This window comes from Hyalella azteca, unplaced genomic scaffold (assembly GCF_000764305.2).
Source record: "Hyalella azteca isolate HAZT.00-mixed unplaced genomic scaffold, Hazt_2.0.2 contig14479, whole genome shotgun sequence".
Taxonomy (NCBI): domain Eukaryota; kingdom Metazoa; phylum Arthropoda; class Malacostraca; order Amphipoda; family Hyalellidae; genus Hyalella; species Hyalella azteca.
In genome coordinates, this window is record NW_025944360.1 from 52144 (window position 1) to 74502 (window position 22359).

The 22359-nt window shown below is 39.0% G+C and overlaps 1 protein-coding gene across 1 annotated transcript; it reads right to left on the minus strand.

The window, feature by feature from the left end:
* Window positions 1-6921: 6921 nt before the first annotated feature.
* LOC125179024 lies at window positions 6922-9724 on the minus strand. The gene has a single exon (XM_047884073.1). The coding sequence runs from the start codon at window positions 9718-9720 to the stop codon at window positions 7036-7038; it is 2685 nt and encodes an 894-aa protein (XP_047740029.1). The 5' UTR covers window positions 9721-9724; the 3' UTR covers window positions 6922-7035.
* Between the last annotated feature and the right edge of the window lie 12635 nt (window positions 9725-22359).

Here is a 22359-nt window from a genome sequence, read left to right on the forward strand (position 1 = left end):
AAACACATCGTATCGCTGGAATAAAGCCTATTTATTTGAAGCAGAAAGTTGAAAAAACGCAAGAAAACCTTTAATGGGCAAAAATAATGAGGCCAAAACATAAAAATTTGTACTGAAATCACTAGTTCCGCTTATAGTTTCTCAATCATTTAATACGTAGCAGTTAAGCGAAGATAGGTAAAATAGTCACTAAATAAAAAAGCCAACTGGAAGAAAACGGCGATTAGAAAAATGAAACGTCGATTCAAATTGATTAGTGTATATATCAGAAAAATAACAAATCTAAATAAACATAGCCACCAAAAAGGGTAGAATTGAAACTCATTTAAAAATCCGCATTTATTTCTGGAAACAATTCAATGAAACTTAAACGAATCTCCGAAACTACTGAATTGCACGCAAGTTCTTGAACGCTCACGGGAGCTTTATCTGCATCTTCCTTATAAAGATAACAGCTTAAAAATTTCCAGCACCACGTTTAAACATGGATGGATAGTTAATACCATAGTAACAAACCTGTTATTTTAGATAAATACAATTAGGGATATAACATTGCACGCAAGCCTCTGTAGAATACGTGTAACGCCTAATAATATTCGTATTTTCCTGGGCAATAATAATATAATTTCTAGAATTTGCTCGTAAGATTCAAATATCATATAACTTTACACAAAAATGCTGATGTGAGGTGGTGAATCATTTGTGAAACGCGTATCTCAATTGCATGAGTTTTGATTGATGAGATTAATATAAGTTTCTACTTTGCCCTCACCGAAAAAAATTTAAACCATGTTTACGAATCAATTTGGACGCAATAACATTTTTTCCAGCCTTCCATAATTAAATGCTTTTAATAATTTGCAACAATTTGGGAATTCGACAATCGCATTGCAGTAAATACAATTGAATAAATTCAATGGTAATTTTTTAATGACTGATATATCTGAATATATTGAGACAATCTGTATTATGTTTCAGCCGAAAGCAATTGAGGCACAATGAACAAAATTTAAACCTAGAAAAAATGTTTTCAGGCCAACACATAGAGTTACAACAACTTCTTTTGAACGTGGAAAAGGAAGTAATTTTGAATATTATATAGAGAATTCTGCCATTTCGTGTAGCGAAGTCAACTTAGGATATATTTTCCAGAATAAAGAAAAACAAAAATTTGTTCACAATATACCATGAGAAGATTACATTTATATATAATAATTAAATTACAAATAAATCACTTGAACCTCCATTATGTACAAATTTGAAACAATATTCAATATTAAAACGAATACAATGGAAGATCCAGTGGCCTCTCAGAAGCAATACACTCATAAACATCGTTGGGACAAGACTCATACCTGATTCATACATGCTGATCATTCATAATATGTGGATTAAAGAATTAAATAAAAAAAACAGCAAACTAACCTGTCGACAAAAGAACAGAGAAATTAAGTCACCACATACATTAAATTTTTGTTTAATCAATATGAATTTCGTAATCAATATAAATTTAATCATCGTAAGAATGGATGCAGGTGCAAGGTGAGGATCTCTCTCTTTTAAATCCTATTGCATATTTCATGAGCGGATTATGGGCGGCCACCGACAGAAGCTCTTGTCACGGTAATATTTCCAATTAAAAAAATTAGCACAGCAAATTTTCAGTAAATAAATTATCGAACATGGCCGAACTAAGCGTCATTATGAGTAGAACATTGGGTTTCTGACCTTTATTTTGCAAAGTTTGCAGTCTAAGTAAATTAATTAATGAATTAGTTCCATATTCATGGAACTAATTCATTCCATGTTTCAAGTATCCATTTGACTATGGTCATTCGTTTATAGATTTTCATCAATTTTCGCATGTGGGTAAAAACATCGTGTTGATTTTGCATAATTCAACATAAAATTATAATTGTGTCATATCGATTTCAGTGAGCGATGAGCAACCGTTTTGTCGTGCCGAGCTACAGACATCGCAAAAAGAGCCACAATTGTCGATTGGGATGTTGAATGCATGATGAACTCTAGTGTTGAAAAGAGAAAATACATTCAACACTCGACTCAGCGCGCAAAAAAGTGAATTAAATTGATTGATCATAAACATGTTATAGCCCACTAAGTAGTTGACAGTCCCAGTTCCATTGTGCCGTTTCTACGTATGGCAGATGTGCTACCATGTTAAAAATCTTGGAAGAATTATTTGCGACAATCGCATTTCTTGCTTGTTCGCAATCTAATATTCCACCAATATTCTGAATAACGGCTATGCCATTTAAAGGCTGTTTCGTAGCAAACCATTGTGCGCCGATAAGCCGGCCAAGATTTTCAACAGGTGGTTATTGCTACGACAAGAAGTGGCTAACTAAAGGCTTATGCGTATTACACTATACGCGTCACATCAAACCGTTGAAATAATAAACTATTCTATTCTTCATATTTAAGTCGAATGCATGCAAATCAACGAAATGCTTTTGCTTTGGCTTCATAATCGTAGTTATCGTGCGACTAGCGTCAATTCTTTACATTTCTAACGTCATTTCGCACATAATTCTGAACTTGAAATATAGTAAAACTGTAATTCGTTTCAAGTTTACATTCTCCTAAAGAAATATCTATCTTCTACTCAAATACCTACAAAGTATGTTAACTAACTGGAATTTCCACTGCTTCAGTTAAATCACTTTTCTTCATATTGCATATAGCTTAATTTCCGCACCTATTTAATGGTTGCAGTGCATATTTGTCTCGTTTTAATGTGTCCGGCCGCAGATGAAAAACTCTCGATAAATTTAACTGCCGCTCATAAACCACTGACATACAAATGAGAATCATTCCTCGAGGCCTATCTGCATTAAATTTTGCTTGAAAGTTGCATCTCGCCCAACTAAATTCCGAGTGTTCAGCGATGGGTATTTGTTTCGTAACTACGGCAATGATGGATGAGCAACATTTTAGCAGCACCCAGGCCTCCTAGAACACACACATCTAGAGTACAGAAATGCCCTACAGCACTCAGGAATTCTAGAGCACCAGTCCTCTTTTAGAGCTCCACGATTTCCTAAAGCACCTAGACCTCCTATAAATAATACCGGTACCCAGGTCTACTAGATTACTCAGGTATATACTGCAGCAAGAACCCTAGCGTGAGAAAGAATGCGCTCAAAAAGATCCACACAAAGGACTCTCAGTTGACACACGTCGCCTACAATTAACTCAACTTTTTCCTCGCTGTAAACAGGATCAGTGCAAAAAATTAAAAAAACTGCATGTATTAATAAATAAAAACATTGTAGGTGAAGTGTATGCACTATGCACCTCAGAAGTTGAAATGTTTTCAAGGAATGCTATTTTTGGTCAATCGTTCAGACTGGAGTTTATAAGTTTCGAGGAATGGAAAATTCTCAGGACTGCCTTTACATTCGTTACCACCATAGCTGTGGATTCAAGGATCTGTTTGACTCTGAAACTGGGTCAAAAGTAACAGCCTAGCATGGACCATAATATAGAAAATATAGGAATGACCGGCTTTCTTTTGGAAAATTCTCACTTTTAAAAACAAATTGCCTTGTTTGGTTACGTCTAGAGTACAGACGCAAATCAGGATTAGTTATGTAGTTTTGTACTGCGGAATCTATACTCGTAGAATGCCTCATAGATATTAGTTACTCTACCTGAGCTCATTTATACATACTAAGCAAGATACACGTATAAATTGCAATACAATATGTGACTAGAGAGAGTGTCGTAACAATACATAATGTAACACTAGGGCACGCATAATAAAGTTTGGGCTACACGGAACAAATACCAAATTTTAAGTAAACTCAGAATTTGGAATAAGAAAAAATAGAATAACAATGACGATGATGACAAAATTAAAATAATAATTTTCCCATAAATTTTTGCTGACGAATCCAGTTTTAGGTTTCTGATTATTGTATAACTAAGAATTTGGAATAAGAAAAAAAAAAAAAAATCTGTGGAAAGTCGAATTTCGGTGGAACCATTTTTTTAAAAGTGGATGGAGTTTAGAAAAAAATGTTACTGCAGCGTTTTAGTGATTTTATCGGAGCGTTATATATCATATCGCGCTATATATATAATTGGATAACAGTGACATAACCATTCCAAAATATGAAAATACGTATAGTAAATAAAAAAATATACTGTAATTTGAATTACACTAAAATGAAATTAACACCACTCAGTTTAGTACGAACGATTAGAACTTTAACAAGAATATAATTAAACTTTGGGGTTAGAGTGAACGATTCCTATTTATGGATATTGGCCCGATTGTTTGATTTAAATTAGGTTGGAAAATAGTTAGTTACAGAAAGTCTGTCCGAAATATTTGACATGGAAAAGCAAAATAATCCGCATGAAGCACAGGGACATAGTCGGAGCAGTGAGTGTCTTTTTAAAAGGCGGAGGAAGCAAGAAAACTTGCAGGAGTTAAGAAGTTTAGGCTTTCGTGTTGTGCTTTGATCTTTACGGCAATCTAGGGCCACCAAACTTGACATTGTCCGCCGAAATGCTCGAGTCTGAAGCCATGATTCCAACCGCAAAAGAACGATCTTCTATTGGAGTAGCGAACACACACAGTCAATAATAAATGTATGTCATTAATAATAATAAATGAAGCAATAATAAATGTATGTCATAAATAAATGTATGTCAATAATAAATGTATGGATGTCATTCAATTTTTCGGTCGTCACGTTGCTGTGAGAATGTCTTGCAGATACCGAAGGATACTGAATCATAATGTGAATTTGACTCATTTGACGTTTCGAGAGAATTTCAAATGTTGAATACTTCAAGAATCACTGCACGATTCACAGCATGACGTGGCTCACAGCATGACGTGACTCACAGCATGACGTGACTCACAGCATGACGTGACTCACAGCATGACGTGACTAAATTCAACAGCAATGCCGGGAAATTTCAAACGGGACCAGCAGAAAACGAAAAAATAGAAAATATTTACACGTTCATCAAAATTAAACTAACAAATGTTAACTGGAAAAGTTTGAACGAATTCTGAAGTCATACAACGTGAATTTTCGCTCAAGCATAATATCCAATTAAGATAATATAACAATAACGAAAAACAACCAACCAACCAAGTTAGATTAGCCACTTTAAAATAAAACCCGCGAACAAGTTGTTCAATACCTATTTAGCCCTTTATAATGATGAAAAATAAAAATTAAAGCAAGAATTTAAATATCTCCAGTGAAGTTAGCTCGGTCATATATTAATCATCACCATTACACTTTTTCGGAAGTAGAATTTCACGCATTATCTGGCTTGACGAAATAATTTTCGTCAAGTCCCCATTAGTTGGTTGGCTTAATGTTAGCCTTCATTATAGGTTGATTTCATTGCCATAACAATACTCTTTACTCTCATTTCTCATTCTTTTTAGCCCCAATAACCGTACTGTTCATATTCTAAAATCTCTTATATTTTTATTTTTTATTGAAATCCGTCTATGGAAACACAGTATTTCGAGATATTTTCGTTAAACAAGCTAACACAAAAACGAATACAAAAGACTTTCTGAAATATGAATGTGCGCATGCATGGCTTTCCTGATGTTCACATGTATGCTTGAATTTTTTCGTGTTATAAACTTATGATTCAGTAACAAAAATTAAAGTAACATAACACGTCTATAAATCGAAGTATATGGAATATATTAGTTGTTTTAAATGCATATCACCACGTAGATCATTGAATTTATTAGAAAAAATCTATTCAACGTGATCGCAAAAAAACCCTTAAATTATTCGGTATTAACTAAACTATAGTCAGAAATTATGCACTTCAGAGGCGGCAGACACCAAACTCTCGAAGCGATGTGGTATTTTTGACACTTGCTCGATAATTTTTTCTTCTCCTTCCCGAAGCTACCCTAACCTAACCTCGTACTGACAAGAACAGCGAATTAAGTGCAGTAGTTTACGGTAAACAACCAATCACGTTTTTAAACAATTAGGTTTTATAATATAACTCTTTAAAATCTAGCTCACAATCAACAACTCTATCAACAGAAGCGTCTCATTGGGACCGATTAGAAATCTCGAGGGTCTAGGCTAAGTATATATCGCAAAGCATTCGCTAACATCTACTTCTATTTACAGCTGGAATAATGATCAACCATTTTGTGTTTCAAATACTCGCCTAGGTCGGCTCACTCAACTTATAGATCTCTTCACTCCATTAAGTAGGAGCATATAGGCCGTCCCTACCACCAATATTTTAACTGATCAGTTTCAGAGACTACGTATAATGCTACCCTTACGATATAACAAATTTCAATTGATAGAAATATTTGGCGAATTCTTACTTAAATTTACGCTACTAAATATCACTTCTTCAACGTTTGATATAAAGTTTATTCAAACTTCGCTAGCTTTCTTAGAATTATTTATTAGTACTATATATGCATCGAGATAACAAGGAGCTAGGTAGCAAAGGATAACCTAAGTACCAGATTTGCACATCTAAAGTCATGTTAACTGAAGTATTAGATGTCTAAGTGCGGTGAATCAAAGGCTATATTATGTATTTCAACGGGCAGTAAGTAATGACATAAAACCTCTAGTACTAATAACAACTCACCATCTATCGTTATCAAAGCGTCCTCAAGCGCGGTTCAGGGGCCATACTTTCAAAATTTGCTAAGTTAACGTAAGAACTTACGCTCTATTTTCTTGTCCATGATTGGTGGATTTTGCTTGAAAGGCCGTCAATGATTGGCTGATGAACTTACGATCTCTTAACTTTTTTTTGAAAGTATAGGCCCTGATTTGCACCTGTAAAGCCCTACGGAAGAACCGCGCTTGATTACCTAGCATCACTGGATGTTACAGTTAAAGTTGAACGAACATTCGAATATGACTCAAGTTTAGGAAGAGGTCCAAGGGAAGCCTAAACGGATTACTGTTCTCAAGAACAAAGGTACAATTTATACCAAACTTAAGAATTAACACTAATAATAACGCAATAGTAAAATTATTCTTAAATGCAACCATTACCCCAACAACCACACCAGGGCAAATCTATTACGTCCTTTCGCGGTTTGTTAGCAACTGAGCTCGTTTTACTTGTGCCGCTCACAGAGCTACGTTCGCTGTCTCTTCTGGAACGACTTCCTAGCGGCGTCACGTCACCGACATCTTCACTGATCGTGTTCTCACTGATGCTCTCCATGCGTCCTAACTGCCTTTGGCTTTGTCCACGGCCTCTTACTGCCGCGGGTCGTGGCCCTCCTAGCCGCAATCTGCTCCTTATAGTCGCTGTGGTAGTTTGTCTTTGCGGCAAAAGCGCCTCTTGTTCTTGGGAGACAGAACTCCTTCTCAAGATTCCGTTGGCCAAAGGCGCGGGCCGTGATGACGGAGGCTGATTTCTAGGAGTGTCTCTCGGAGTTTCGTCGAACACGACTGAATTGGGTCGAGATCGAGTGCAGTCTGGCAGCGGTTGGCTGTGGGGTGTAAGGGGATTTTGGCGAGTAGCTGCATTTATTTGAGTTTGTGAAGAATTTGTCGGCAAGTGCTGAGCCTGCTGTGTCTGAGGGTGGGGAGGGATGGGCGGATGGGAGGCACTGTTCGAGGAAGGATTGGGTAAAGGATTTATTATACGAGGATTACGATCTAGAGAGCCTACGCGCAATACGTGCCCAGGGCTCAATGGCGAATGTGGAACGATGTTGGGAGGAGGTGGAGGCGGAGCCTCGCGATGTATGGGACGTGGTATTGTTCCCGTACTTGAAGATCTGTCGGGTACTTTCAAATTTACAATACAGCGGGTAGAGAAAGTCTTTGGAATCTTGAGTTCACCTGTTTGAAGGAATTGGTGTTCTTTTCTAAGAGAAGGATCTATAACTTTATCCACCGGTCGATCCGATGGAGAAGGTTCAGCTACAAAGATGCTCTCAGCGTTGCCAGATGTCGACGGTTGGGGGTTAACGTGGGGACGTTGTGCGGGGAGATGAGACGGCGCAGTTGTTAAATGGGCCCACTCAGGGAGCATAGATCCTATCCTATCGTGTACAGTAAGGACAATGCGGCAACCGCCAACTGTGACGTATTTGGGCAACTTTACGAGCTTCTTGAGCTTCATCCGCACAAATCTCTCACCAGTGTCAACTCCCTTGTAAAATCTTCGTTCGATTTCCCCGATGATCGTTCCGAATGCCGCTAGGAGAATGAATAGCGTTCCATCCGCAATATAATGCGGAACTCCTGTTAAACCAACGACGACAGATTCTCTTGTGACGTCGATGAGCGGAACGATATTTCCGCGAACGGTTAAGCCGCGATTCAAAAGTTGCTGTAGCGGCTCCCTTCTTCCCAAACTTATGTAGGCAGCACGGCCTGCCACCCTGACCCCATGTATATCCGGGAGTGACGGACCGATTTGCTGTTCGAGTTCATCAATTATTTCCTGGGTTGTGATGTCCCACAAGTGCGGCATCTCCGTAACACTGACCATAAGCGTGTTAGGTTCGATGCTAGAGAGACGCACCAACGGAGTACGCGGAGGGAAAACCGATACTAATGGAAGACCAGCGTCCAGTGAAGATGATCCGTTCTTCAAATTCGTAGGACAACCTGAAGGATAAAGCGGGGTAGGACCAGATCTAGGTCCTCCTGCAGCATTGAGTCCTGTTCCCAAACTCTGACTACGAGAGCCATCCAGAGAATTGGAAAAATAATATGCTGATGATCTTGTGTAGGTCACCGAAGTCCCTTGTCCGGCAACTTCAGGTCGTACAGTGATGGTTGGCAAGTTATAAGAAGTCTCATCAAACGATGAAGTATTTGGCATTTCTTCAATGACGGCTGCACCTCCAGTTTCAGAAACCTGTTCTATCACCGTCGCAGATCTGCGGCGGAAAGCAGAAGCACCCAATGCCCCTTTGTCTGAGAGACCAAAGGTCGGCGATGTCACTCGATCACCACTCGCAAGAGTCACGGCCACGGTGGGCGGCTCGTCTGAAGTCAAGTGCTTCCGACGATCATAATGGAAAGAAGATGCGAAGTCAAGAAGTTGATCCAAATTAAAATGCTCCGGAGGGCTAATATACTGATCGGCGGAAGAGCTCAATGAAGGTCCTCCTCCAGATTGAACGCTGGTACTAGGTCCACTCCCAGAGGCAGAAATCTCTTCTACTCGTGACTGTTGCTGGCTGCTGAACCCTGGGGCAGTGTTATTACTATATATTTTCTCAACATTTTCGGTGTCTTCCAGCAAATCAACACCATCTATTGTATCTTTGGACATGGTCGAACTTCTTCTTTGGTTATCATTTTCGGTGACGCTGCGCTCTGTGCTGTCATCATCATCATCATCATCATCGTCGTCATCATCCTCACTGCCAGATGATTCCATACCTTTTACTAATGTTTCCAGCTTGTCGTACTCATCTCTTAATGTCCACACCTGCTGTTTCAAAGTTTCGTTTTCCTTCTTAAGTTTTCGCAGGTCGTTGTGACCTTTCTCAACTTCAGCGTTGATTTCAATACTACGCATCCGCAAACCTTCGTTTTCGTACATCATACCTCGGCCTGATTTCTTGTCCATCCTTCGCCCAGGCTTCCCCCCTAACCCACCCATACTTCCTCCCCGTCTGGATTTCATTTTGTTCGGTGGAGGAGTGAATAAACCTTCGAACATATAATACTGCGTTTTTAGGTGTACCATTCGGAGCCGGTAACGAAAATTGTTTTCCCCGGTCCCGAGGAGGCAGGAAGATTTTTCATTACTTGTAAGTCTGCTCTCTGCTAGTCACGATATGGGATCAGATAACTGGGGAGGGAGAAGATCTAGGGAACGCAGAGGAGATGAAGGAGTAGAAAGAGGCGAGAGCAAATCAACATGAGAAGGTGGAATAGCAGCGACGGCAGCAAGCGGAGTATAACCTATGCTTTTCATGCTGCTACAGACAACTTCTTTCTACTAGAAGACATTCAATCTATAGTAAGATAAATGGAAGCAGAGAATGTGTTAGAGTAATAACAAAGTGACACCATGTCACTTGATTATCTTAGGAACATCGAAAACTTCAATTATTGCAGGTTTAGAGCATCACCTTATCAATGGCGTCAAATATCGCAACAAAAATTTAACATTCAAACAGCTTTACTCAGGCTGCTACGTCGATTAGTAAAGATTCGGTTTCTCTAACACCGATGAATTCATAAAGGCACATATCCTTATACTATCCATAACAAAAATCTTTTCATGTGAATATCTCATTGATGTTATTGATCTATTCCATTGTCCACCCGAGTTTGATATATTGGCATCTATAACAACAGGTTCTATAAGAATCAACTTTTGTTCACAGGCTTGGTGGTCAGAACTGTCAACAAATAATACGGTGCGCTACACAAATGTTGGGCAGAAGTTCAACGCTTCGATTTCTCAAAAGTAACTCCAAAACACATCAATTTTTTTATGGATGCAACTGAAGAACAGGAATGATGCGTGGAACAAATTCTGCGAAGTGATGGGAGGAGTCGTGGCGTTCACTTTGTAGTGCCAAGAGACAACATGAACGATAAAGAACTCCTCAGCTGAACATTAAATAACAACTTATGAGAAATGTAACGGTGATTCGTTGTTATATCGCTGACAGTGACGGAGGTGTCTAGGTTCAGCAGCCGCGACGTCCTCTGCTTCTTCGCACCTCTTCCTCGACGCCAGCTGTTAGGGCAATTACAAATAATTATACAAATAATGAAATAATTATTATTGACAAATCATTTAAGGCAGACATTATTAAAGACATAAATTTGTAAAATATCAAATTATAATAAAATTAATCAATGGGTTAATTCAAATCGTTTAGTAAGATGATACGAGACGATTCATAGAATCAAATTTCAGTAACGTGTGAAATTACGTCTGATTACTCCCAGCTCATTATTGTCACTTCAAGCAGAATACGAACGAATTCAAAACGTTATGATTCATACAGAATTGTTCATGAATTTGAATGTGCTAACACATAAGAAATGACAACAAATCTCACACAATTGAAAAATAGACAAATAATTTTCGACACGTGTATCGATTTTGGCGCTAAAAGAGGCATGCTGGCAGTCTGTTAACAATGAACGTTTTCATTAATTAACGAACAAGAAGACACGATGCCAGTAAACAAACCCTCACATTTCATTAACCAACTTATCAAAGACAAATAAAATTCTCTGCAGGCAATGAAAAGTTAGCAAAAACCCTAAAATTTTATCAGAAAGCAAAAGAATTTTTTCAAAACTTTTCAGTTTTATTAGCGACAAACCTAACTTGTCCAAACCTTTTAGTTGGATAAGCAGGGAAGAAAAAATTTCAATTAAATAAGTCAGCACTGTAAACGTTTCAAAATATTTATTTTGACTGAACCGTCTTGACGGAAATATATTTTTTTTTGCTTACAGGATAATAATTGAAATGGTTCAATTTGAAAGGCAAGCTCGAGTGCTAAACGGCAGGCAAGACAAACATTTTAGTGGCAACAATTTATAAAGCAAACAAGACAATCATTNGCAGTCTATAATGTTCTTTGAATGTATCCATTAATGATTGAACCCTAATTAAAAATAAACATCTTCAAGGCTGGAATATTAACTGAATATAAAAAAATCGAAGTTGACGTGGAAAGAATTGACAAAGAGAGAAAAGCAAAAAAATGCGAACTAATTCACGAAGAGAGATGGGGGCAAATCTTAAGAAAGTCGCTAAAGGAACGAGGTAAATAACGAACAGGGCCAGGCTTGGCTCTAGCATGACGGAGAGGATAGGAGGCTCTGGCTCTAATATTAGCCAGCCCTGCTTCGCTGCCTGACCTTTGGCCCGGCCTAAGGCCTAAACCGAGGGTCTGGCTAGACCCTACAGAAATTCTGATCCGGCCTTATGGGCCTACACCGCGGATCTGGCTAGACCCTACAGAAAATCTGATCCGGCCTTTATAGGCCTACACCGCGGATCTGGCTAGACCCTTCAGAAAATATGGCCCGGCCTAAGGCCTAAACCGAGGGTCTGGCTAGACCCTACAGAAATTCTGACCCGGTCTTATAGGCCTACACCGCGGATCTGGCAAGTCCCTACAGAAAATTCGACCCGGCCTCAGAGCTACACTGCGGGTCTGGCTAGACCCTACAGAAAATATGGCCCGGCCTAAGGCCTATACCGCGGGTATAGTAAGACTCTACAGAAAATGTGACCTGGTCTGAGGCTTATTACGTTCTGTGTTACCGCACAATGTGACAATTCCTCTATTTTGCCAAGCGTTAGCTTCATGGTATAATTAGCATTCGGAATATCGACGTCCAAATCTTTTGAATTCTCTACAAATTCAAGCCATCATTCTATCAGAATAATAGACGTCGGTCTGTACGCAGATATTCCGTTGACGGAATGTGTCGAAAAAATTTCTTAGAAATTTTAGTCTGAGAAAACTCCCATGGTTTGCGGGATCAGAAGAGAACTTTAAAATCCCTCATTAAGACTTGAATTCTAGGATTGAATTCCTGCTGCATTGTTTGAATTATTGAAGAGGCGGTGGGGAATGCAAGGCTGCGGCTCTAGCACCATTTGGTCCCAGGCCCTAAGGACCGCGGGTCAAATAAACCTCGTGGTCCCAGGTCCCCAAGAACCGCGGGTCAAATAAACTTCGTGGTCCCAGGTCCCCAAGAACCGCGGGTCAAATAAACCTCGTGGTCCCAGGTCCCCAAGAACAGCGGGTCAAATAAACCTCGTGGTCCCAGGGCCTCCTGATAGGTGGGACAAATTAACCCCTGCAACTAGATTTGTATCACAAATTCAAGAAATATTTTCATCATCATTTCTTTATCAAACCGTATGAGCAGTGTAGAACATTGATCTTTATAATGAGTTAAAGATGGCAGAATTGGCTAAATTATTGGCTTAAATTAAAGCTGCACCATCGTCCGTCATCGAACGCCAGCTATGGAAGATGAGAGCGACAGTGACGAGTGAGACGAGGAGTGATACCGATGATGACAAGAGGAGTAAGCCGTGATAACTTAAGAAATATAATGAATGAAAATTACTGTTTCTTCAGGAGGCAAAATGCAGGAAATATAATAATAGAAGACCAGCGTATCAAATGGGACAAGAATAAATTTAATAAGCAGTCAGCAGGCATGAGCAAAGGAAAACATCAGCAGGCTAGGGATACGATAGTGCATGTACATCACGACAATACATACAAATACGGGAGTACAAATATCTATAAACATATTCATAGAAATAAAAATGAAAAATTAAAACTACTAGACTCACCACGCTGCAGTCAATGGGCCAAGATACGTCAGTGGAGGAGCAGATGTCAGTTGAGCAGACGTCAGCGGATGTACTGGTTAATGAATCAACAGAATTGAATGGTTGGGTTGATATCAACGGATGCGCAGGACTCGGCGGACTAGCAGTAATGAATGGATGCGCAGAATAAAGTGGATGTTCATAATTTAGTAAGTAAGGGTGCAGAAATCAGAGAATGCAATTCGGATGACAGCGAAAAAATCAGCGAATTCTTGGGGACAGGCAAAAGCAGGGAAACGAGATTTAGTTCAGAGATTTCTCAATTTCTTCGTTATCTTCGATATTCGAAGCTTCATTTTCTTGAACGAGCTTTGTTAAATTTTGAGCTGCCGCTTGCCTTGATTTGAAGTTCGTTGAGGATTTGTAACTTGTTTCTGTCTTGAAAACAATTTAGTTGCACTCTAGTTCATAATTTCGTAAATAAATTGAAAAAGTTGAGTATTTGGATTGAGACAGATGCTTCGCCGTCTTTCATAATGCCGCTCGGTTTGATATTGAAACCGTCCCATGCACTGGCCTTCAGAACGCACTTTCTTTATATTAAAATAATTTATATGGGTAAAGTGCCACAAAACGTGGTATTTTTACCAGCGTTTACAACACTGTGGTCACTGTCTAATTTACACCGAGAAAGCAGCTGAGAATTTCAAAGTCCAGCTTAACTTCTACCTTTCAATCTCATGAAAACATCAAAACAAATATTCACATCAAATTTAAAGTATCATTTAAAAAAAGGTGCTTGAAGCACTGCATTTCTTACGGAATAATTAGAAGTTTCTTTAGCTCATCTATAACATCAAAAACAGCAACATTTTAGTTTCGTTCTGCATCGACTGGAAAGGAAAACAATAAGTACACCTGAAAAGGAACATGCATTTTAATTATTACATCATTACGAAAGAGATAATTTTCACGTCACCATATAGGTCAGTAGTTTCTAATCTATGGAACACTGCCCGCTTGATAGAGGAAAAGATTTTTCTAGTTAGGCCTATTTCACAGTTTTTTTACCAGTTTCTTTAACTATCACTTAGCAAAAGTAAATACAAGTGGAAAGCAGCACAACATAACAAAGATGTGGTGGGAGCTTCACTCAAGTAATAATCAGGGTGAATTGCATTTCTTTTGAGAAAGTAAAGTTACACATTTCGAATAATTACATAGCTCATTCTCATTTCGATTATTGATATCTGTACCCGTAATACGAATTTAGGTTCATGCCATTGTTATCCACATCTCGAGTGCAGACAAGAAGCTCCCTTAATACTTGATCAGGACACGTTAAATGGTGGCACTCCAACTGGAGTTTTCTTATATACTTTGTCAAGATTAGTATGTGCGACAATAATAGGGAAAATAATAATTTGCTGCAAAATTGAATTGAAAAATTAAGAAAAAACTTCGATATCGTTCAGCCAAGATTTCGCAAGCAAAACACGTACTGCAGGTGCTTAATTTCTTGACTCGTGAACATTAACACAATCCAGGTTTTCTACCGAGAAGAACTGAGCACTGCAATCTTGATGCGAGGTACACCGATCCATTTAGGAGTTTGAGTTAACTGTACAGTGAATAGTGTACTGTGTGGAGCGTGTAATGTGCAATGTTCAGTTTACATTCTCAGAGACGAGCGTTACCGTTCATCGTAGAAACGAGACGCGTGACACGGTTTGGGCGAAATTGCATGCTAGCGCGCAGGCAGCCTCTGATGGTGCAGAAGTAAAACTGCTAAACTAAAGATACTAAAACTAAACTAAACTAACTACTAACTAAAATCCAGAAGCGCTGCAGGCACCTGTTCATCGACAGCTGCTACGCAAGCGTATCATGTCCGTAACATGAGCGTAAAGCCGCAGGTCAACCGCAGCCAATTACGCGCGTAGTCTGCACGCATGTTTGTTTTTTGCGGCAAAACTATGCTCTTGATCGTCTGTACTGGGTCATGGTCGCGTTAACTGGGTCACGTAGCAATGCTGTTTTCGGGATAGAAATATTTTTCGACTTTAATGCAAGATTCGAGTGATATTTGAAAGGCACGTTTTAGTGATATTTGAAAGGCACGTAATATTTTTAAAGGCATCATGCAATCAACAAAGATCTCCGCCCCCTTCTTGTGTTTACTTCCCACCCCCTCCCCGCTGGCTCTTCTCTGTTTACGTGCCTCTCTTACTGAATGTGTTTACAACCGCATGCCAAACTCTTGGCGTTAGGAGCTGCATCGCTCAAACTAATCTCTCTCTCAAGGGCAGCATGCAGCTCGTATACTGCAGCGCCTAATTTATGATCTTCATACAGTATTGAAAAAGCTGCCATGTCTTTTTAATTCGGAATGATAGACATTTCGAATTCCAGACAATGCCAGAGGACATTGAGGACATCGTCAGTGGCAGAGGACATTGAGAGACACTGACGAGCAAGAGGAATGTGACAACAGCAAGAAACACCAATGGCTTATTGTAAAGAGACAGGAATCGTAGTCGCCTTGCGGCATTTCCTAGCACTATGCACCTAAATTGAAATACTAAGTCAGTTTATCTTTTCCAGACCCGTAATTGAAGATTTTGTCAATTTCTCAGTCGCAGACCGCGGTTGAAGCTAAAACGTACCGACTGACTAAAATCGTGTCAACTCCCGACCATAACTGATGTGTGAAATCTTGTGGAACAAAAAAAAATTTTTTTTTCTGGCCACCAAAGTGCCGTCAAAGATTTTCAGCCCCCTACAAAATCGTCTCTGGGCAATGAATGGCCGCCCACCGGCTGGCTAAAGACTTCAATAAAGAAATAAAGTGCCAAAAATATGCTCAAGCAAGACCATTTGTGGATGGCAATTTGCTGGAGAAGAACATTGTCACGAACTCGGTGAAGAAGTGGTAAGCTGGATACGGTGCGACCATAACCACGAGCTGCTGGATAAGTTATGTGACGCCAACACAAGCGCTGGTTCTTGTGCCTCAACACCTAATGCAGGAGAGAAATAAATTTTGATTGTGAAGTTTGAATTTGAAGAGAGAGAATTCTGAATAAAAGTATTCGCACGAAAGGTTTTTGACGAAACCTCAACATAATCTCTTATCAATTTTTATTACGGCGATCAAAAATCGCACGAGAATCCGATAAAATCAGCAGGCACTATCAAAAGGGTTTCAATTAATAGTTGATGCATGAAATTAAATTGACCAAATAGCAAGAAAAAGTCTAATTCGGAAGTCTCTTGGCGAAGTTTGCTTTGTGGAATATTCATTCTTTGAATTCATTCTCAGAGCCGATCACTAGCCATGCTCCATGTATCAAAATGTTACGGCTGTATTTTAAGTTCGATTTTCTAGATGGTTTTCTTAAAAAGATATCTGAATGAAAATGGAAGAATATATAGCGGTTTCAGCGTTTATTAGGCCGTAGGCCTGTGACCGATTCTTTGCATCGCAGAACATCCAGAGCTTGTTGCGGGCTTGAACTCGTAACTCACAACTTCAAATTTTCTTTGCTTAACCGCCCGGCCTCCTCGCCGATTCTGACCAGAAACTGTTGCACAGAGCTGGGATCGAACCCGCACATCTCTGCTCTAATCATGGTACTCTGAACATTAACCACTGGAAGAAGGATCGGGCTAAGAATAACTTAAGCGATCATCTCCAAAATCAGTGACTACAGAAGTCTGCACAGCGACCGACCATAACTCAGGGCAAATCTAGCACAGAAAACGGTCATTGGTTGGCTAGGTAGTTTAGCACACAAAAATATATTTGAAGAAGGTTGCTTTCGTGTTGCACAATCCGAAAACCGTAAAAACCTCACATTTTGTATCCCGGACAAGCTTTGCTATGCAATTGTCTAGCGCATTCCAGCGTCACTTCTGACGGTGAGCTATCAGAAGTGACATGAGAGGAGGAGAAATACCGAGACGACGACTCGAAGCGGTCGTAAGGCTGACCAAACGGCAGCGATCCTAGTCGTCGAGACCTGCATTAGCATCTCATTGAGTGGCGGCGTTCTGCCTATACGACTCTCCACAGTAATCCTGTATGTGCATTGTTCATGCAGGTGAAATTTGGTAATATGCTACAAATCGAGCAGGTGCAACTCAGAAGTAATACGGTACGTCAAACATGTGCAATTCAGAAGTAATACAGTTAGATGCACAGGTCATTCTGAAAATAAAATCGCACGTCGAAATGTACTTTTGGTGCTAATACGGCGCGTCGAAAACTTGGCAAATTTATAGTGATATGGCACGTAGAAAATGCGCAGTTCGATTGTAACACGGCACGTAGAAGATGCCGTACGGTAGCACTACAGCACATAGAAGCTTGCGGGATTCGGTGGCAAAGCGGCTCGTCGAAGCTGATGCCATTATTTCCTGAATTATTTTTTGTCCGTCTTTTTTTTCCACGTACGCGTGCCCGCAACAAAACAGGAGCCACACAAAGCGAGTCGAACCGAGAAAAACTCGGGTTTGAAATCGTGTCCTAAAATTTCGTAATTAAGAACTACTTGTCGCATAACTGCCGTAGATGTAATCATTATGGTAATGAATAGTATGGTGATGTGGTGCATTATATTAATTGAGTTTTTGGGGCGCGAAAAAAATAATTGTTTCAAGTTGTGCACAAATGAAATTTGAGGCTAGATTCGGATCAAAAATATCTAAAGCAGCGTGTGAAGTAAGCAGCGTGTGAGGGAAGCAGCGTGTGAGGGAAGCAGCGTGTAAGGGACCGGCAGTTCGAGCGTCGCTGCGACACTCGCTCTTCGCTCTCACGCCCGCCGAGTTATTTTCGACGGGAACGACGAAACGCGAAAACCAATACTTCGTGAAAGCTCATCTAATACTAGCTGCTTTTAGCCTTAATTACTTTGTAGACCATTCCAATACTAATATAACATTTCTTTGTATAACCTTCCAATACTACAATAACCTCCCTTTGTAACCCCCTTTCAGAACTACTACAACCTTTATAGGTAAACCCTTCCAATACTACAATAACGATTCTTTGTAAACCCTTCCAATACTACAATAACGATTCTTTGTAAACCCTTCCAATACTACAATAACGATTCTTTGTAAACCCTTCCAATACTACAATAACCTTTCCTTGTAAACCCTTTCAATACTACAATAACCTTTCCTTGTAAACCCTTTCAATACTACAATAACCTTTCCTTGTAAACCCTTTCAATACTACAATAACCTTTCATTGTAGACCCTATCAATACTTCAATAACCTACCTTCGTAAACTCTTCAAATATTACAACTAATCAGAGCATTGATTAACATAAAGTATTCAAATATTAAAATATAGTAATGAAGAAAAGCTGGCACAGTTGAAACTCATCAAAGGAAGAATAGTATGTTGCGTGCATAGATGGTTAGAACGACTGTTTAAATTATAAGATATATGTTGGAATTTGATACGAGAAAAATTGCTATTTTAAGCAACCTGATTAAGTTAAGTTGATAATTGTTGGTTCACAGATTTGTTATCAAACGTTCATTGAAGATCATATTTTTCAAGTTTGATTGATAAAACCCATCCTCAACATTTTCTATAACATTTACGGAATATAAGAAAAAATTTATCTCTACCCAAGAAGGTGAAAACTGTTTGGGCATAAAAAAGCGGAGCACAATTTTGATAGTCAAAATGTATTATCGAAAAAATATAATTAATGACTTTTAATTGATAAAAGCAAACAAAGTATTAATCAAATGAATAATAATGGGAGACAAATACTAAAACATATCCTTACTAAAAGGATAAGGTTAAAAATGATTGGCGGTAGGAAATTGAAAACGAAGGTGAGGCAAAAGTCATATGACAAAATACTTGAACGCTTAAATACGTAAAACACGTAAATTCAACATAAAAACGGTATTTGTATGAAAACACATTCAACTGAAATTATTCAGCAGGAAAACATCTATCAGAAAAATAATTTTACTAGGACATCATTTCATGAAAAAATACACTCGAAAGATTCAAGTCCGAGAATATCTGCTTGCTCCACAACACCACCACTACGACTGTCTACGCGAAACGATAGCGACTTCTTTAGCTGAGTTCGAACTGTTCCGAAATCGAATCATTTCAAATTAAAAAGAAATTTTCGACACGGCTTGAAGTTTTCTTATGACCATTCAAGTTAGAATAGAACATATCAGGGAGCTTGGTAGTTCATAAAAGGCGATTGTAAAACATCACGTGGGGGATTAAAATAAAATGTTTACACCCATTTTAATAAGAAGCATACAATGCAAATGAAACGAAGCTTATCATGCAAAAAATAGGTAATATTTTTAAATTGAAACGATTGTTGAAAACCTTGACAGGAAAGGACACTAGCAAGCGCAAGTTTCAACCGGCATACACCCTCACTCCATCAGCCCTAGCGCGAGACTGAGCGAGTAACCCTCAGACTCGCGTAAAGAACCCTCAGCGATGCAGTTATACAAAAGAACCTTCAGCTCGCTAATCGAGCCAGAAGACTTCGGCTAAAAAATACCACTTTGCACATTACTTGTAAGAATTATTTGAAACGATCATAATGCAAAATAGAAAAATTAATTTACCATGTGTCCCAATCAACAATTCTTATTTAGTCATTTTACTAGGACATCATTTCATGAAATAAATACACTCGAAAGATTCAAGTCCGAGAATATCGGCTTGCTCTACAACACCACCACTACGCGAAACGATAGCGACTTATTAAGCTGAGTTCGAACTCTTCTGAAATCGAATTATTTCAAATTAAAAAGAAATTTTAGACGTGGCTTGCAGTTTTCTTATGAACATTCAAGCTAAAAAAGAACATATCAGGGAGCTTGGTAGTTCATATAAAGGCGATTGTAAAACATCGCGTGAGAGATTAAAATAAAATGTTTACACCCACTTGAATAAAAAGCATACAATGCAAATGAAATGAAGTTTATCATGCAAAAAATGGGTAATATTTTTAAATTGAAACGATTCTTGAAAACCTAGACAGGAAAGGACACTAGCAAGCGCAAGTTTCAACCTGCACACACCCTCACTCCATCAGCCCTCGCGCGAGACTGAGCGAGTAACCCTCAGACTCGCGTAAAGAACCCTCAGCGATGCAGTTGTGCAAAAGAACCTTCAGCTCGCTACTCGAGCTAGAAGACTTCGGCTAAAAAATACCACTTTGCACATTACTTGTAAGAATTATTTGAAACGATCATAATGCAAAATAGAAAAATTAATTTACCATGTGTCCCAATCAACAATTCTTATTTAGTCAATTTATTTCGCTTATTGGATAATCTGCTCTTAAAATTCCAATATGTTAGAAAACTTGGCAGATATATCGGCGGCCACCTAAACGCAGCCATTTGGTCGTCTTTATAATGGCTATGGTTTACCAAGGGACGCCGACCCCCGCTGCCGGCGATCGTATCAAAAGTTTCTCGGGTCGCGTTTTTGCCGTCGGATTGTGTCGAAAATTCAAAGCACTGCCGTCATTCTTGTGCAGCGCCGGCGAAATTTATAGTTTGCCACTTAATTTTACGCCTGGCGAATTCCAAAGAAGAACTTATTGGGCTGTTAGGAGTACCCCATATACTGGGGAGGTTACTGGGGATTAATGGTACTCTATATATAAATACTGGGGAGGCTACTGGGGATTAATGGTACCCCATATAGAAATACTGGGGAGGCTACTGGGGATTAGTGGTACCCTATATATAAATACTGGGGAGGCTACTGGGGATTAGTGGTACCCTATATAGAAATACTGGTGGAGGCTACTGGGGATTAATGGTACCCTATATATAAATACTGGGGAGGCTAATGGGGATTAGTTCACTTGCTCCATCTTATTAGGAGCAAGCCTCCTTTAGGGATTGGGAGGGCATTATGATCTTTATGATTGGGGATGGGATTTTTATAATTTTTATTATTGGGGTCGGTGTGGCACAATCATCTTTATTATTGGGGTTGGGGTGGCACAATCATATTTATTTCACGAATGGGTAATTTTAAGTGACTACTTGACGCATACGTAAAGCTCGAGCCTCGAGAACATCTTGAAAATAGCGCACGTTTAACGCATTTATAGTAGTGTATTAACTACGTACTAAAAAAAGGCTAGAAATAGTGGGGCTTAGAAACAAAATAAGCTGGAGTTAAAATAACGCAATGATTATCGGCAGGTAATAATTTTTCAATTTATAAATAATACATAATAATAATCAGGGAACTGCCGATGATACGCCCGCAGTTTGTGCGTGTTGCCGCGGCCTCCTGCCAATATGAACTTCAGCGCAGCGTTAGGCCCAGACTCGGCGCTGATTTGGCGCCGCGCTCAAATCTCCTTTTAAATCTAGACCTTTAATTTCCGGGGAGAGGTTCAAAAACTTGCGGGTCATTACAAGCGAGGATTGATAAGCTGGTTAACTTCCAGCAAAATGCATTCAATGTAATGCATTCGATGTATTTGTTCGTCATTTATTGGGATAGGTGTTGTTTAAAATACACGTGAAATGTCTACTGGATTTTCTGTTTGATCGTCCACAGGACAAAAAGAGAACAATATTGTCAAATATTGTAATATTAGCCCAAATGAATCACCGAATATTACAAACCATATCATAGGTCTCCAGTATTCATTCTAAGAATTTGACAAATACACACAAATATTCCGGCGAATAAATTAAAAAAGGGTTGAGTTTAAGTTTAATCAAAATAAAATCGCAATCGGATACTACATTATTAAATAACTTTCCCTAAAATACAATTAATATATTTCTGAAACGTATCTCTCACTAATGCTAGGCCTTGAAGAAACTCCAACCCATTTTTATCTTCTTTATACAAATTTATACATTTTTATCTTCTTATCTTTATACAAATTAAGGAGTTTATCATGGAGGGAAAAGAGTCAAGATATTTCTGCCATATCAGGATTCGTGATGCAAGCCATAAAGGAAGGCCTTACTGATGGCGTGTGAATGGCGGATAATAATCCTGCTCATAG